Below are 19,275 nucleotides of genomic sequence, written 5' to 3' on the forward strand. Positions count from 1 at the left end.
ACAAAACTGCTTGTTTTGTGGATTAAATGGTGAAAGGCATGACTTAAATATTTGGCCCCTGATGAACTACAACTCATCTGTGAAAGACATTAAGGTCACTCGACCTTAACTTTTTTGCAAGTAAGCTTAAGATAGATGTTCATTTCTTATTGTTTGTTTAAATCCTCTGTTGTGGGACCATGTACCCTGTTACAAAGTGTGTGGGATACTAAATGAACAAACTTGAATTGCTTTCTGGTAACCATAGGTTTTACAGTTGCCCCAAATAAGAAACTGGATTCATTATGATTGGAAGTAACCTGACACTGAAGCGTCATCTGTTCTTGCTTGTGTACTGTTTGCTTCATAGTTCATGTCGGTGAGGATGTCCGTATCCTGTATGCTCGCTTGTTGAAGTAGGGGACTGTGGATTAGTGTGAATGGGGTAGATGGTCAAATCAGCAAAGAGTTCAGTTTAATGCTTGTTCATTGGCAGTTCATATGTACAGATATTTTTATACTTTGAAATGTGCTGAATGGCATCATTGTCCCTCTTAGGCTATTCATTCACGCAGAATCTCTACAGTGTGGAAACAGGCCCTTCGGCCCAACAAGTCCACGTAGACCGTTGGAGCATCCCACCCAGACCCCTTATAACCCACCTAAGCTACACATTCCTGAACACTACGGGCAATTTAGCATGGCCAATCCACCTAATCTGCACATTTTTGGACTGTGGGAGGAAATCGGAGTACCCTGAGGAAACCCACGCAGACACAGGGAGATATGCAAACACCACACTGTCACCCAAGGGTGGAATTGAACCCAGACCCCTGGCGCTGTGAGGCAGCAATACTAACCACCGAGCCACCGTGCTGCCCCAAATCATAGGCTTAAGGTGAAGCAGTGGAAACCCATGCAGACAAGGGGAGAATGTGCAAACTCCATACAGTCACTTGAGGCTCGAATCAAACCCAGGAACCTGCCACTGTGTTGTAGGCCTTTGTTTTTATAGATAAAATTTTATTTGTTTTCAACACTGATATTTCTATTGTACTGTTCTTTAGCACTTAAAGTGAATTTTCTGTTTTATTTAGGTATTTGCCAGCTATCCCGATTATGATCTCTCTGACAAAAAAGATTTTGTCAAGAACACTGTGAAAGAGGTATGTATTCAGTTCTCTTAAATCTAGTATTTACTCTTTATTTAATGAATCTGCGATTTAATGTTGCATTGATAAGTGAAAATTTTGTGATTGAAACTAATTGGGCATTGGAGTAGGTTCCTGTTAACGATTTCAAAAGGAAATTGGATGTGTGCTTGAAAGAAATAAATCTACATGGCTACAAGGATTTAGAGGGTGTGGGGCTAACAGGATTGATGGACCAAAAATAACACTGACTGTATTATTGCCTGATTTCAGACTAAAGGCTAGGAACAATTTTTAATGTGATTTGGGATAAATTTCAGTGTTATGGGGCAATTTAAGAAAATGCATCTATGTAAAAATGGTAAGCTTATTGAGAATTTAATATTTGCCTCCAATGACTTGTTTAAGCGGTCATGAATGTGTATGTGTACTTTTGAACATCTGTTTATAAATCAGATCAGTATACCACAAACTTTGCTTGTAGCTATAAGACATAAGAGCAGAAATAGACCATTGAGTCCATTGGGCCTGCTCCACAATTCAGTGAGATTGTGTCCAGTCTGACCATTATCAACTCCACTTTCCCGCCTTTTTGGCAATAACTCTTGATTTCCTCAGCCATTTAAAAATCTGCCTATCTCAACCTTGACCATACTTGATGACCCAGGCTCAATTTCCCTCTGTAGCTAAGAATTTCACAGATTCACAGCCTTCAGGAGAAGTTCCTTCTCAGCTGTCTTTAATGTGTGACCTCTTATTCGAAGATTTTCCTGTGGTGCCAGAACAGGGAAAAAGCATCTAACTGTCAAAACCCCTAAAAATCTTGCATGCTTAGTAAGGTCACCTCTCTTGTATATTTGAATGAGTGCAGACCCAAACTAGTCAATGTCTTCTCTTAAAACAATCACTCCATTACTGATATCAGCTAGTGAAGTTTGAAGTTTGTCTAAACTGGGACAAAGACCATGTATCTTTCCTTGGATAAGGGACCTGCAGTGATACATTCTGAAAGGCTTACCAAAGGCAATTACCATTGTAATTATACACATGGACATGGATGGTGGTGAACTTTGATAAGAAACATGCACATGTTGCAGTTTAGAGGTCTTTGAGGGATTACGTGGACTCTAACCTGATGCTAAGGATTACCCACTAATTGTAGAACTCATTTCATACGGCATAGTTGAAATTTACCCAGTGGTTAGGTGTGGCATAAATATAAGTTCCATTCATTTTTTACATCTGTGTGTAACAGCAGAGGTTACTTGTAAGGAGCAAGCCCGTCCCCTACCTGAATTTCTATTTTGCCAAAAGATAAGATATAGGAGCAGAAATTAGGCCATTCGGCGCACCAGGTCTGCTCCACCATTCGTTCGTGGCAGATATGTTCCTCAACCCCATTCTCCTGCTTTCTCTCCATAACCCTTGATCTCTTTGATAATCAAGAACCTGTCTATCTCAGTCTGAAATGTACTCAATGACCTGGCCTCCACAGCCTTCTGCGGCAGTGAATTCTGTAGATTCACTGCTCTCGCTGAAGAAGCTTCTCTTATTTCCATTCTAAAAGATCTTCCCTTTACTCTAAGGATGTGCACTCGGGTCCTAGTCTCTCCTACCAATGGAAGCATCTTCCCAATATCCACTCTGTCCAGGCCACTCAGTATTCTGTAAATTTCAATTAAATCCCCATATCTTTCTAAACTCCAATGAGTATAGTACCAGAGTCCTCAAATGTTTCTCAAATGTTAATTATAGAACATTACAGCACAGTACAGGCCCTTCGGCCCTCTATTTTGTGCCAACCTGTCATACCAGTCTGAAGCCCATCTAACCTACACTATTCCATGTACGTCCATATGCTTGTCCAATGACAACTTAAATGTATTTAAAGTTGCCGAATCTACTACCGTTGCAGGCAAAGCATTCCATTCCTTTACTACTCTCTGAGTAAAGAAACTACCTCTGACATCTGTCCAATATCTTTCATCCCTCAATTTAAAGCTATGCCCCCCTGTGCTTGCCGTCACCATCCTAGGAAAAAGGCTCTCCCTATCCACCCTGTCTAACCCTCTGATTATTTTATATGTCTCAATTAAGTCACCTCTCCCCCTTTCTTCTCTCTAACAAGAACAGCCTCAAGTCCCTCAGCCTTTCCTCATAAGACCTTCCCTCCATACCAGGCAACATTCTAGTAGATCTCCTCTGCACCCTTTCCAAAGCTTCCACATCCTCCTTATGATGCGGTGACCAGAACTGTACACAATACTCCAAATGCGGCCGCACCAGCTGCAGCATAACCTCTTGGTTCCCGGAACTGGATCCCTCTATTAATAAAAGCTAAAACACTGTATGCCTTCTTAACAGCCCTGTCAACCTGGGTGGAAACTTGCAAAGATCTGTGTACATGGACACCGAGATCTCTCTGCTCATTTACACTACCGAGAATCTTACCATTAGCCCAGTACTTTGCCTTCCGGTTACTCCTACCAAAGTGCATTACCTCACACTTGTCCGCATTAAACTCCATTTGCCACCTCTTCGCCCAGCTCTGTAGCTTATCTATGTTAAGCTTTCCCTTAATTGGGTTAGTAAGTTTACTGATGACACGAAGGTTGGTGGAGTTGCGGACAGCGTGGAGGGCTGTTGAAGGTTGCAATGGGACATTGACAGGATGCAGAGCTGGCCAAAAAGGTGGCAGATGGAATTGAACCCAAAAGAGTGTAAAGTGATTCATTTTGGAAGATCGAATTTGAATGCAGAATGCAGGGTTAACGGCAGAATTCTCGGCAGCATGGAGGAACAGAGGAATCTTGGGGTCCATCTCCATGGATCCCTCAAAGTTGCGACCCAAGTTGATAGGGTTGTTGAGAAGGTGTATCGTTGGTTGGTTTTCACTGGCAGGGGAATTGAGATTAAGAGCTGAGAGGTTATGCTGCAGCTCTATAAAACCCTGGTTAGAACACACTTGGAATATTGTGTTCAGTTCTGGTTGCCTCATTACAGGGAGGATGTAGAAGATTTAGTGAGTGTGCAGAGGAGATTTACCAGGATGCTGCCTGGACTGGAGAGCAGGTCCTATGAGGAAAGGTTGAGGGAGCGTTGGCATTGATCTTTAACTCGTCATTGTCTACAGGAATAGTGCCAGAAGACTGGAGGATTGCAAATGTGGTTCCCCTGTTCAAGAAGGGGAGTAGAGACAACCCTGGTAATTATAAACCAGTAAGCCTTACTTCAGTTGTTGGTAAAGTGTTGGAAAAGGTTATAAGAGAGAGGACTTATAATCATCCAGAAAAGAATAAATTGATTAGGGATAGTCAGCACGGTTTTGTGAAGGGTAGGTCATGCCTCTCAAACCTTATTGAGTTCCTTGAGAAGGTGACCAAACAGGTAGATTAGAGCAAACCGGTTGATGTAGTCTATATGGATTTCAGCAAGGCGTTCGATAAGGTTCCCCACAATAGGCTATTGTATAAAATGCGGAGGAATGGGATTGTGGGAGATAAAGCAGTTTGGATCAGAAATTGGCTTGCTGAAAGAAGACAGAGGGTGATGGTTGATGGGAAATGTTCATCCTGGAGTCCAGTTACTAGTGGTGTACCGCAAGGGTCATTTTTATAAACAACCTGGATGAGGGCGTAGAAGGATGGGTTAGTAAATTTGCAGACGACACGAAGGTAGGTGGAGTTGTAGATAGTGACAAAGGATGTTGTAGGTTAAAGAGAGACCTAGATAAGCTGCAGACCTGGGCTGAGAGGTGGCAAATGGAGTTTAATGCGGACAAGTGTGAGGTGATGCACTTTGGTAGGAGTAACCAGAATGCAAAGTACTGGGCTAATGGTAAGATTCTTGGTAGTGTAAATGAGCAGAGAGATCTCAGTATCCATGTACACAGATCCTTGAAAGTTAACAACCTTGTCAACCTGGGTGCCAAGAAGGCATACAGTGTTTTAGCTTTTATTAATAGAGGGATAGAGTTCCGGAACCAAGAGGTTATGCTGCAGCTCTACAAAACTCCGGTGTGACCGCACTTGGAGTGTTGTGTACAGTTCTGGTCACCGCATTGTAAGAAGGATGTGGAAGCTTTGGAAAGGGTGCAGAGGAGATTTACTAGGATGTTGCCTGGTATGGAGGGAAGGTCTTATGAGGAAAGGCTGAGGGACTTGAGGCTGTTTTTTGTTAGAGAAGGTGGTTGAGGGGTGACTTAATTGAGACATAAGATAATCAGAGGGTTAGATAGTGTGGATAGGGAGAGCCTTTTTCCTAGGATGGTGACAGCGAGCATAAGGGGGCATAGCTTTAAATTGAGGGGTGAAAGATATAGGACAGATGTCAGAGGTAGTTTCTTTACTCAGAGTAGTAAGGGAATGGAACGCTTTGCCTGCAACGGTAGTAGATTTGCCAACTTTAAGTACATTTAAGTCATCATCGGACAAGCATATGGACGTACATGGAATAGTGTAGGTTAGATGGGCTTCAGACTGGTATGACAGGTTGGCACAAAATAGAGGGCCGAAGGGCCTGTACTGTGCTGTAATGTTCTACATAAAGTAGATTTAAAAGTGGAGAATGACATTTAGCACTGTTTTCTCTCCTTCCTCGCTGCAATCTTGCCAATCACATTTTGCATTTTATAATAATTGCTTCTCAGAGTTCTCTGCTTTTGGAGGCGTCACATGTTTCAATTAACTTGGTGAATGCTATAAATGTTTGTTATGAATGATAAAGGGTTAGTTCTGACTTTCCTCCCGTTAGTAAACCAGGAATGGAATTAACCGATGAAAAAATAATTAAGCAAACTTAGTATTCCTTGAGTCAACACCACTGATCTTCATGTTGGCGATTGGATTAATTTTCAGAAGCACGTTTCAACTTGCATAGTAATGCCCATCATAGGTAGAAAATAGCTGAGAAGAATCACCTTCGTCCCTCCAGTTTTAAGGTACCTAAGAGGAACTACTACACACCTTCACAACCATCAGTTAGATCTGTAAACTTAACAGGTAGGAGTTGCAGTCATTGAAAAGGCTGAAAGAAAGCAAGACTTGGTGCAGTGATGATTATAAACTTGAGTTGGTTTGTTGTGCATTCCACAATTGTAAATATATTCATGATTAGCCCATTAGTAAGTAGCATTTTTTTTTCCAGTTGATTTCGTGATGAAACTCCTAGTTCAAAAGTGTCGAGAAGGCACCATTACCATGTTCCTATGGATTGAGAAGCAGGATTAAGCACCAGCACAAATAAGAGAATGTATTTCTTTGTAAACCAGTGAGATTTATGTTGAATCTGTCATGTCAATATAAATTGAACATCTTTCGACTAATTGCTATTGATCTGACTTTTAAGACTTGAATTTTATGTTACTTTACTAGCTTTTTTAAATGTTTGAAAATGTACATTTGAATCTAGAGCTGTGAATAAAATTACCTAGTGCATTCATTGCTTAGGGGTTAAGCATGTCTTGTTTTTCACCAGCTAAATGAATTAAGAAAAAATATTTTAGCCTGTTCTGTAGCTTTAAGTTGCCACATATTTGCATGTGCTGTGTTCAGTTTCATTTTTACCTTGGTTTTTGTATTTAAATGTCTTCAGTGTAAGGCTATGGTTTTAATCTTGTCAGGGGGAGGTTTTATTGGAGATGCAGTATGTATACTTCTGTAAGTTACGGTCTTATATTGTAGAACTTATTGAAGATTGTTAAACAATTTCTGCCCCAATTCCCCAAGAGTCAATAAAACTTTGTACACAAAAGAAAAGGCAGTTCATGTTTTAATTTTACTTGAGCACCTTTTGATGAACAAATGACATTTCAAAATCATTAATGCTTTACAGAAAGTAATCTTTCTAATGGAAAAAGCAGAACATCCATCTTGCAAGCCCATTTTAAATGATGAGAAACAAATGCTCAAAACAGGAACTGAGCTGCATTAACACTTAAATGTCATCACAATACAAAAGGTATTCCAGATGGGATTTAAGCACAAATTGAACTAACCAATCATTGTTTACTTAAATCTCAAATCGAATTTTAGTATTGAAACTGGTAGACCAGATGTTATAGTTCTACCTTTTGTCCTTAAGGTAGACACTGATATTCTGCTATGTAATGATATGCAATTTACATTGAAAACCAGATGCAGAAATAACTAGTACAACTTAGAACATTATCACTTAATAGGCGTTCCCAGTAGATTAGTATCTTGTGTTACTGATCCCTGATTTGAAGTGGTTGTGAAAAACTCATTGGTACTTATGCAACTGGCTTGAATTTTGCAAATTAGATACATTTCACCACGTATTAGTATCATTTCAGTCTTGTATAATTGACTAGTAGAATAGGAGGACAGCTGTTAGAGTGAAATACCTGAGCTCTTAGTAATGAGTTTGAGACTAGTTTAGCCCACTTTCTTGGTAAATAAAACTCTTGCTGACCTTGCATAACTCATTGTTCAACAGAATTTGACTCCATACTAATTTGTTTGTTGCAGACAGGTGATTAGGAACTAAATATTTACATCAAGTTATATACAGGATTTTTAAAAATTACAGGTCCAGAAAATCCTGTATTTTACCATATATAAAATCAAAGATGCAGGAGCTTTGTCCTTGTTCAAGTAGGATAATTATCCTTGCATTTTCCATTATATACACTTTACAATAGAATAAATAGCCCAGAGTAGAAAAGGCAGTATCACTCTTGCTGCACAAATCACAGGAGTTTTATTAAATGAAAGAAATTATTCATGTATCATTCTAAACAAGCCTGCCTCAAATTTTAGCTTTTCAAATAGGGTAGAGACTAGGTTATATTTTATCTCAGTTTGACATTGACTTGTTCCAGAGATGCTACTTGTGTCTCTGGTGCATGATGATGCTGCTCAGCAATTTCAAAGCAACAGGATTTATCCCAGCAGGTTAAGTGGGTGCTTTAAGTATTAGAAACCCTTACCAGAAGAAACCAGCTTTGTTAACTAAACTAAAAGTGTAAAGGAGTGGAGTTTGTTTTATCTTAAAATAGTATTGTGTTTGCTGGATGACTGATTTTTAATCGCTGGAATTCAGACTGCCAAAATTGAATGTTTCCTTAACTAGTCATTTCCACTCTCCTTGGTCAGCTTTTGCAGCAACTACTTTAACGTATTAGAATCAAAGATGCTAACTGTACAAAACACAAACGGCATAGTTCAAATCCTGTGAAGTAACTGGTGACTCTTGTCAAGTGCAACCACTTGTTAACACTGTGAACCCTGCTCAGTAACTTTATCAAATAAATTAGTGTGAAGGAGGCTTTGCTCACACCATCCATAAATGGAACTGGAGTATTCCATTGGTATGGTTTTCCATGTCTTCAATGTGAGGTCTTGCCACTTTGTTGACAGTTTGAAAGTAATATTCATTTTGTACATAATATTGCTCAAACACCAGCTTTGCAAAGAATATCTCCGTGATCTTTAAAATTTGAGACCTGCATAGGAATCAGCAATAATTTTAAAGTGCAGAATCTCTACTATGTACAGCTTTCTTCTTGCAGCTTAAGTTATAAATTACAAAGTCATCTTTTACAATGTAGCAATTTTACTTGCTTCTCTGACTCCACTCAGGTAGGCCCCAGTAACAGTTTGTGGGAAGTGTCGATTAGTTGCCTGTATAAAAAGAAGTGCATTTTTAAACGAGTGAAATGGACAAAAATGTCCTGGAGTATTGTTTGTTAAACAACTTGATTTCACCAGTATGCAGCGACTGTTCTCAATCTATACAGCTGCTGATCTATGCAAAAGCCTGGTTATTTTAAAAGCTAAAAACAATATTACCAATTGGAACTGCAAACCAGATCCATCTAAAATGGATGGGAAAATGAAACCTTTCTTTTGTTTCAAATAAAATTTTTGTAGTAATGTCAAGTGCTGACCAAGCAACCTTCCAGTATTTTCAAAGATATTTTTAGGAAGCACTTTTTTGTTAATCATAATACTTGGGTCTGTAGCGTTCATAGTTTGCTGTTAAGACCATAGCTGCTTTGTACAAATTGAAGTATGAGCAATTTTACTTCGCAACATTTAAAATGGTATCTTTCAAGCAAGTCAATTTACTGTTAGTTGTGAAAACAAGTGACAAATCTACATAATCAAACAGTCCCGGTTAAGAATTCCCATGATCTGTTGTTTGTTTTGCACTACGTTGGTGCTAAATGGGAAATTCAGAACTGACCTACAGTTTCCTCCTAAGCTCAGTGACCAGACAGCCATCAACATGTCACATTGACTTCCAAGTCAGTGCCATGTATTGACATCTGCACTGAAAAATTAGCATAGGACACAAGGCATGGAGAGCCAGAATTGTATTTAAAATACATGCAATCCTGAATGATGAGTGATTCAACAACTAATTGGAGGATCCACAAAATATCCTGACATACAATCTTCTCAAAGACAACTAGACAGGCAATAAATGCTGGCCAGCCCACAAGTGAATTTAAAAAGAAAAATCCAATTTTGGAGAAAATTACTAAGATCTAGAGGTGGTGCTAAGGATGTTCACTGACATCAAAATAGCATTTAACCAAGTGTTCAATCAAAATGAGCAAAAACAAGAGAGACCAACACTTATTTGAGTGATAACTGGCAGAAAAGAAATTGGCTGTAGTCATTCATGGACCCCAATCACCTTGCCCTTTACTGCACAAATTCCTATGTTGTCAGCTCAACCATTTTAAACTGCTCCTTTTCTTGATAAGTTCAAGTGGAAATTTTCATGAATGATCACTGTATTCAGTAATGTTCATGACGACTGAAGTAATCTGTGCCTTCCTGTGGACTTGAGCTGACAACTGACAAATCAAAAATCACTATACAGAAGCTAACTACTTCCCTGTTATATTCACCTAACTAGACCAGCCACATCATGGCCATTAGAGCTGAAGCAGGAAATAGGTTTGTGACTTCAACTTAAGACACAAGTCAGGAATCTGATAGGATACTCACCACTTGCCAAGATGAGTGTAGCTCTAAACACAGAGTTCAGCAGCAGTTAGAAGAAAGCATCCTGCTTGATTCTTACCTCATCCACCACCTTAACTTTCAACTCCTACTACTGCACACATTGAGGCAATGTGCACTGGTAGATATACAGAGCCTCCTTCAACAATACCTTCCATATCCATGACTACTTCCATCAAAAAGGACTGGGCACCGAACACATGGTAATAACACTTGCAACTAAGCTCTAGGTCATACACCATCCTGACTTAGGACTACATCAACACGTATTTCTTCACTATCGCTGGCTCAAAAACCTAAAAAGGTACACCTGACAGCACTGTAATGCAACTACAACACTTGAATTGCAGCAGTTAAAAGTAGGATGCTTGTCACCATTTTCTTGGGCAATTTGAGATCAGCAACCAATGCAGACCTTTCCAATGACACAATCTCACAAGGTGAATTAAAATAGCTAGGATTAAAATTAATTGTAAATTCAGGCAGTGGTTAAAACAGGATGACAATAAATGGGGAAAATTATTTGCTTGTAAAAGAAAAATTCTCAATGTATAAATACAACTGACTACAAACATTAGGAAATAATTATGGGAATTGGTCGTAAAATTATCATTTTAAATCACTGTTAATTTACAAAAACTTTCCAAGTAGAGCTGGTTGTCTTATACAAATTTTAGTGAATGTGCTGCAGAAGTACAATTATTACTGGGAGGTGAAGCTGAAACAGTCAGGTTTGCACAAACTAATTTATAATTAATGTGGTCAATTTAGTTGTGATAGATACAAGGTATTAAAATTAATCCATGCATTTATTAGTCAAACACCAGCTAAGGAACAGCTTACACATCATATAAATGCCATAAGTGTACCAGGTCCGTAGACTACAACATCTTTTAATTTAGCATCTGGCTAACCTTCAATGTTTGAAAACTGACACCTTCCACATAGTTGGCTGAAGTACTCGTACTGAGGATTTGAAAGCTCTATGTAAATGCATGTTTTGTTCTTTAGATTTAGTAATTCCTTCACAAGCACCTTACCACAAATAGGAATACACCAGAAAATATTTTTTAAAAGAAAACTATATTGAAAAAATTGGGAATTGCATTTTGAACGACCGGCTTACCTCCCCAGCAAAGAACACTTTTCCTTGTATATCTTCAGCGATTATATCATAAGCCTCACCACTTCCCCCTGCCTTTATAAAGCTGTAAGCCATCTGTGCCCATGGGTCTTTGCTCCAGTGTGTAACAAAATATCTGACTGGATCTGGAACTTCCTGTAATGATATTAAATATCTTGGCACTTAATAGGTTGCGAGGCTCAAATGCTCAAAATAGAAAGCACTGAAGTACCTCTTTATGTAGCTCCTGCAATTATAAATTTAAAAATAATTATAAATTTACTGGTCATTAAAAGAATTGAATGCAAGTTAATAAAACCTTTTGTTAATTAATAATTGGAGATTTAACATATTTAAAATGTAATAATGTAATAACCTATAAAGCAGTCCAAAGGTTCTTGGAGTAGATCTGTAGCTTGGGTTGTGGATGGTTGTCTCACTGACATTTCACTCCTTCGCTGGGTAACATGATCAGTGCAGCCTCCGATGAAGCGCTGTTGTTTCTCCGCCTGGTATTTAAACTCTGGGGTCCATAGAATTTGATTACCTCATTTCTGGTTTTTTCTCGCAGTGGTGGTCTAGTTCTATGTGTTTGTTGATGGCCTTATTGGTGGCAAATGAGGCCTCTAAGAATTCTCATGCTTGTCTCTATTTGAGAGAAGAAACAGAGACAAGCATGAGAATTCCTAGTGGCCTGGTTCTCCACCAAGAAGGCCATCAACAAACACACAGAGCTAGACCTTATACAGACACCACTGCAAGGATAAACTGGAAATGAGGTAATCTAATCCAACAGACCCCAGAGTTTAAATACAGGCGGGAAAACACAACTGCGCTTCATCGGAGGCTGCACTGATCATGTAACCCAGCAAAGGAGTGAAATGTCAGCGAGACAACCAACCACAACATCCACAACCCAAGCTACAGATCTACTCCAAGAACCAATTTCTTGTCGCTATCCTGTCCTACACCATATATATTGTTGAAATATGAGCAAGTCAACAAATTTTACTTTCAATATAGCTCCAACATTGGTAAAGATGATTCATTCCAATAGTCTGAATTTGACATTAGAATACAAGTCCGGTAGTATAGTATTGATGTGATCAACAGACACTCAGAACTTAATTAATTATTTCATGAAAATACATCATTTTCCATTGAGTCTTTATATTCTTTGCAAATTGAGCTAAAAATCAGATTATACAAAAGTAAGAACAGGTTTAAATGATGTTTAAAATTCCAACATGTCCTTACATTGTGTAGACAATTTGATACGACTATGAATCGCCTAGGGATATTTTATCATGTTAAAAGTAGCTACACATGTGCAAGTTGTTCTCAAGTCACCTTACTTTGGAGATGTTGTATAATTCAACCTGTCCATGTATGTTATGACACACCTCTCAAACAGATGGGACTTCAATGCAGGCTTCTGCTTAGACATGGGAACACTACCACTGCAACACAAGAGCCCATCATCCACCTTTGGAGGGTCACTTTGTACTGCAACACAAGAGCCCATCATCCACCTTTGGAGGGTCACTTTGTACTGCAACACAAGAGCCCATCATCCACCTTTGGAGGGTCACTTTGTACAGCTGGTAAGTATTCTTGCCAAAGGCAGACAGAGATTGAATATCAAAGGTCATCAGATGAGTGACACTAGTATAAAAGTGATATGGGGCGGCACGGTGGCTCAGCGGTTAGCACTGCAGCCTCACAGCACCAGGGACCCAGGTTTAATTCCAGTGTCGGGTAACTGTCTGTGTGCACATTTCCCACGTGCCTGTGTGTTTCCCCTCTGGTTGCTCCAGTTTCCTCCCACAGTCCAAAGATGTGCAGGCTTGGTGGATCAGCCATGCTAAAAATTGCCCGTAGTGTTCAGGGGTGTGTGAGTTGTAGGGGGATGGGGCTGGGTGGGATGCTTCAAGGGGCGGTGTGGATTTGTTGGGCCAAAGGGCCTGTTTCCACACTGTAGGGAATCCAAAGTGCTTGGTTATTTAGACCCTGCTTACATCAATGTCATTTCTCAAGAAAAGTGCCAATGTTGAAAACTTACCTAAAAGTAGAGATCATTCTTGCAAGACCTTCTCAACCCAAAAATAATCTAACCATTAACCTTTGAAATTCAATGGATTATCATTGCTGAATTCCCCCCATCAACATCCAGGGGTTACCACTGGACAGAAACCAAAACAGGGAGAGACATGTAAACATTGTGTTTCAGAGAGCAGGTTAGAGTCTAGGAATCCTTAAATGGATAATTCACCTAAATAATGTCCTTTCAGGAAGGAAACTGACATCCTTACTTGGCATACATGTAACTCCAAATCCTCAGCAATAACGGTTGACTCCTAACTGCTCTCTGGGCAATTAGTGATGGGCAATAAATGCTGGCCTAGCCAGCAACACCCTCATCCTGTGAATGAATAATAAAAAAAACTCTCCAATGCCTGTTCACCATCCATAAAAAGTACACATAAAAGGAATACTCCCCATTTGTCCGGATGAGTGCAGCTCCAACAATGCAAGATGCTTACACCATCTAGGACAAAGCAGTCGTTCAAATGGCACTGCATCCACAAATGCTCATCCTTCCACTGATGTTCAGAAAGATTCATCGACAAGATGCATTGCATATATTCATCAAGGCTCCTTAGACAGCAGCTTCCAAACTCAACAACTATCATTTAGAAAGGACAAGAACATCATATACTTGGGGACACTACCACTTATATATTCCCTTCAAGCCATTCACCATCCTGACTTGGAATTTATCAACACTCCTGCAGTATCACTGGGCCAAAATCCAAGAAATCCCTCCTTCACAGCATCATGGGAATACTTATACCAAATGGGCCAAGGCTGTTCAAAGCAGGTGTCATGAGCACCTTTGAAAGGCTAATAGGAATGCATAACAAACACATACCTAACTAATGACGATCATTCTCCAAATGAATGTGGATTTTTTTCATTCAATCATGTCAGCACACTAGTGCATTGTGCACAATTTGGTGTCCTTACCTAAGGCATAATATTCCTGCCATACAGGGGTTGCAAGTAAGGTTCACAACAGGGCTCCCTGATTTACATGCTTATGAACATGATCCCAGAGAGAAGTATGTCAGTATTCATTTTAAGGATCTGGCCGGTGAACATTTTTTTAAATACACAAGAACAGCTATAATATTGTCCAGCACTGCATTCTGACTTGTGTACAAATTCATTTGCGAAATGAGTCAAGAATGGAACTACTTCACAACCTACAAAAAGCCTGTATATTAATTCATGAGGTAAGATAATCTTCTGAGAGGGCTTAACAGTAGATTTTGAGAGCTTATTTCTCTTAAATCGACTGTTTATTGTAGACCCTGAAATTCTTTTCGTTTTCCTGTATTTTTTTTTAAAATTGTTGACTGAATGAGACACTAAACTTTTAAAAACCAGAGGATTACTGGAAGATTGATGCAAGCTTTAAAAGCAAGTAACTTCATACTCATTGCAATGATAGTTTTCAGAGCTGCATATTGAGCAATGGTTAAAGTGTAATGGCAGACAAACTGGGTCTAAGGTGTTGTGTACAGTTGGAGCTTTTGATGATACAAGTAGCTGATTTGTCTGTAGACAAATGACCAGTTATCGATCACAAAGGCTTTCTGCTGTCAATAACAATGTGATTAGTTCTCAGGTAGCTTAGTAGCTTGGAGCTGTGAGCAAGAAACAGAGAAGTCATCAAATCTCCTGCAGCTCAGAAGCTCTCTCCATTCTCTGCAATAAAAACCACTTTAAGCCTGAAGAAAACTAGTTTACTTTTACTTCAATTGATGCAAGTTGTGACTTCAAAATTGATAAGTCAGAGGCCTTCCATAAGTGAACTAGCCACCCTGTGCATCTTGCAAACCAGCAACAGCATTTGGGAGAAGGATGATTGTGGAGCAGAATTTTGACCAGCACAACAAATCATAAGAATCATCCAAGTAATCCTTACGAACAGAAACCAGATTTCCCCTCTGTCTATAACACCCTTTTTTTCTCCCAGTATGTGTGTGTACACGCATCTTAGTAGAAATGTATAAGGGGGTGGGTTTTCATTAGTACAGTTGTATGTCAAAAGTTCATAATTGTTTACCTGTAGGTAGAATCTAGTTACTTGTTGCAAATAATGCATTTTTTACACACAGGGCTGTCAATCTGGGTCTGAAAGCCAGGTAAATTCAGGAATCTTTAGAAAGTATGCACAATCTTTAGTTTTTATGACAACTCCAGGGATAGTGGGCATCAATTTCCAGCATGCCACCCCAGTGAGATGTAACACTATAACTGTAGCTCATTCTCAGAATAGAATAAAGATTTGTCCATTCAGGACTGAATTGAGGAGAACTTTGCTTAAGAGTTGCCAATACTTGGAATTTTATCATAAAAAAAGCTCATTATTACTAAATGATAGAATTTTGGACACTAATGCAATCAAGCGATTGGGTGGAAAATGGAGTGGACACAGTACAACAGTTATGCTTTTACTGCATGGTAGCATTGGTACTGTAATTGGGCTGTATGATCCACTCCAACTCCTATTTTCTTTGTTCTCATCTACAAGAACTGCTGGATATAAAGAAAATTTGAAGCAAAACAACATCCAGTGAAATTAATAAATCATACAAACCCACCATTTTTTAAATGTATCAACAAAAATAGGCCTTCAAAATATCTAATTATGCTAGCCTTGCCCGCGCCCCCCCCCCCCCCCACCACGACCTCTTTTCATCCAAACACAAGCATGATATTTAGGTTTAATTGCTGACTGTGCCATTTTCGCTTTTGGGAGATGTTATTACTTGCAATACTGTTATTTACCCAGACAGTTGCTTGAATGCATCTAGGCATCAATACCTAATCACAAAAATTTAGATTGATCTCTTGTAAGTAAAAGCATTTTGAAAAACATTTCAATTTTTAAAATATTTTAATTCTGCATTTTATTACCCCTTCTTTAAAAAGTTCTCGGAGGACGCTCATACATAATTCTGCCACTTGCTGCTCCTGCATATCTTGAATGACAGCCACTGCATCTCCACTGATCACAGACATCAGAACGCAATGCTCACCCTGCAAGTTTCAAAACATGTAGAAATGGTATGAATGTAGCCATGTAAAAGTAACCCACGACCTGTTGACAAAGGACAAAACAAAATCAAATTTTCTATGAGGACTGTACACTAAAAGTTTTATGTAATTATATCAATGGGTAGTTTTTTTTATTTTTTACATGGTTAAATTCACATGCTCGAGAATCCTTAACTCTTGAGCTCAACAAATATGACCATCTGCGTTGAAAAGTCCATATGCAATAACCAATTCAGAGATTTTTCATTTAAATTCTACAATTTTTGCTTATGATGATTTCGATATTGGAGGTGCAATTCTGGCAAGTTTAGCTCATTTTGTTCAAATGATTTCTTCCTTAAGGTCCAACAATTCTTACGCTGCTTGTATGGTCCACCTCCTAATTGGCTCAGTCCTCAAAGTTCCTTCTAAATTGAGCATTTACTTTGACTATATACCAGCCCATCAAGTGCAGCTCATTTGATTATTAATGTTGCATTTATGGTATGTACAGAATATTCTGTTAATCCTGGTCGATGCAGCCAACCAGGCTATATGGCAACAGCATAAATGATCAGCACCTCACCCAATGAGGGAGCAGAAAGATAGCAAGTAATGTCTTGGAAAAGAGGGTTATTTATTTGATGTTATTTCAGCAGAGATTAAATGCCCTACAGTGCAGAAACAGGCCCTTCGGCCCAACAAGTCCATACCGCCCCTTGAAGCACTCCCGCCCAGACCCATCCCCCATAACCCACACACCCCTGAACACCACGGGCAGTTTAGTATGGCCAACCAACCTAGCCTGCACATCTTTGGAATGTGGGAGGAAACTGGAGCACCTGGAGGAAACCCATGCAGACACAGGGAGAATGTGCAAACTCCGCACAGACTGTTGCCCGAGGCTGGAATTGAACCCGGGCCCCTGGCGCTGTGAGGCTGCAGCGCAAACCAATGCGAGGATTTTCAAAATCTGTGTTTCAGGCAGGTGGCAAGTGGAAAGGCTGAGGAGGGATGCAAAAACTCAGGAGTAACAGCAAGTTAAAAAGGTAGGAACTGGTAAGCAAGATGACTTACTAAGTTATTGCTGAGAAGAGAAATATATTGCCAACATATCTCCTCTTGCATTTCAGAGTAAAGACATGAATGCCTAATTTCAAATTGATATAAAAAGAAAAGTTTGCTAACTGATGGCAACTCCATTCTGATTTTTCAAGGCATCACCATGGAGGTAGCAAAAGGGAATCACTGGGTCTCCAAACTCAAGTCTATTGCCTTGCTTTTTCCACATCAAAACCTGGCCATTGTTGATTTGCTAACCAATCAGCACCAGTTTCTCCAGGATGAACTGTTACAATGATTTAAAATGTAATCTTAGATTTACCATAGTGGGTTCAAGACTAAATGTTTTGACATGACTTCCTTTCTATAAAGATGAAGAAATGTGAAAATTACAAGTGAGGAATGTTACCCAGCCTTATTACCTTTTCATGTAGGAAGCAACTTTATGTTTTAATTTAGCACACTATTTCCTAGGAACAGATTAGGAGTGCAAGCAATGGATGGCTGTACTTCACCAGCTGTGCATCTGAAGGTGGTGAACAATGCTGTTTAAAGGAAGACCTTACATTTATATAAATTGAACTTCTGAAAGTGCTAACATCGGTGATGAAACAGATTTCCAAAATTCCTAGATTGTAACATTAGGTGCAGAGTTCCAAACATGCTACATTTATCTGGTTCAGAATGTTGGCACCATTCAGCTCTACCCAGAAAAGGTGAGGGATTTAATTTTCTGAAGAACGGTCTAGGCCCAAAACATCAGCTTTCCTGCTCCTCTGATACTGCTTGGCCTGTGTTCATCCAGCTCTACACCTTGTTATCTCACAGATTATCCAGCATCTGCAGTTCCTACTATCTCTGAGGAAATTAATCTAAGGTTTGAGAATTTAGGGAACACTGATGTGCAGTTCAAAGGTTACAGCAAGTTGGAAAAAGGCAAATAGATGGAGACAGAAGCAGACTCCATATTAGAAGTGCTGTAGTTATATGTACAGATGGGAAGGCAGGCAAATCAGATCTGAAGATACCTTTCAGCCCATTGAGCCTGCACTGACAAAAACGGCTCTAAATCTACATTAGTCCCACTTTCCAGCAATTAGCCAATAGCCTTGAATGTTAATGACGTTTCAAATGATCATCCAAGTACTTTTTAAAAGGTTGAGAGGTTTCCTGCCTCAAATACCGTCCCAGGCAATGCATTCCAGATTCTCAACTGTCTGGGTGAAAAAAACATTTTCTCAAATCCCTTCTAAACCTCCTGCCTTTCACTTTAAAGTTATGGCCCCTCATTATTAAGGGGAACAAGCTAATTTATATCCACTCTGTTCTTGTCCCTCAATCTTATACACCTCATTTAGGCCTCAGCTTTCTCTTCTCGAGAAGAGGAGTTTATCTAGCCTCTCTTCGTAGCTAAACTGTTCCATTCCATCAACTTCCTGGTGAATCTCCTCTGCACTCCCACCAGTGCAATCACATTCTTCCTATAGTGTCGTAACCAGAACTGCACAAAGTGCTCCAACTGTGGCTGAATCAAAGTTCTGTACGGCTCCCAAATGCCACTTTAACTATACTTTTAACTTGCCACCTTCAAGGATCTGTGGGAAGCCACACTAAGATCTATGTTCCTCTGAATGTCCTAGTGTCCTGCCATTCATCGAGTACTCCCTTGTATGGTTAAACTTTGGAAAAAGTATTACCTCACTTTTCAGGGTTAAATTCCATCTGCCATTGACCAATCTATTTACAACCTCCTGTAATCTGAGGCTGTGTTCTTCACTGGCCCATCTTTGTCACCTACAAATTTACTTATCATTTCTCCGACATTCTCATCTATATCATGAACAATAAAGGGAATTAT

At 39.4% G+C, this 19,275-nt stretch overlaps 2 protein-coding genes across 9 annotated transcripts in view; one reads left to right on the plus strand and one right to left on the minus strand.

Moving 5' to 3' along the window:
* Positions 1-6,886, plus strand: part of LOC125462141 (protein DEK-like) — a 37,380-nt gene extending 30,494 nt beyond the window's left edge. For all 3 annotated transcript variants that reach the window (XM_048551745.2, XM_048551764.2, XM_048551754.2), the window contains 2 exons: positions 1,077-1,145; positions 6,276-6,886. In XM_048551745.2, coding sequence (XP_048407702.1) covers positions 1,077-1,145; positions 6,276-6,287 — 81 coding nt within the window. In that variant the 3' untranslated portion in view covers positions 6,288-6,886. The remainder of the gene's footprint in view (positions 1-1,076; positions 1,146-6,275) is intronic.
* LOC125462117 (lysine-specific histone demethylase 2) overlaps positions 6,883-19,275 on the minus strand; it is a 122,636-nt gene continuing 110,243 nt past the window's right edge. For 5 of the 6 annotated variants that reach the window (XM_048551694.2, XM_048551714.2, XM_048551686.2 and 2 more), the window contains 3 exons: positions 16,236-16,358; positions 11,253-11,405; positions 6,883-8,773 (listed from right to left, as the gene is read on the minus strand). In XM_048551694.2, the coding sequence (XP_048407651.1) occupies positions 8,690-8,773; positions 11,253-11,405; positions 16,236-16,358 (360 nt within the window). In that variant the 3' untranslated portion in view covers positions 6,883-8,689. The remainder of the gene's footprint in view (positions 8,774-11,252; positions 11,406-16,235; positions 16,359-19,275) is intronic. The other variant, XM_048551704.2, reaches the window with a different exon arrangement.

This window comes from Stegostoma tigrinum, chromosome 2 (assembly GCF_030684315.1).
Source record: "Stegostoma tigrinum isolate sSteTig4 chromosome 2, sSteTig4.hap1, whole genome shotgun sequence".
In the NCBI taxonomy this organism is placed as follows: domain Eukaryota; kingdom Metazoa; phylum Chordata; class Chondrichthyes; order Orectolobiformes; family Stegostomatidae; genus Stegostoma; species Stegostoma tigrinum.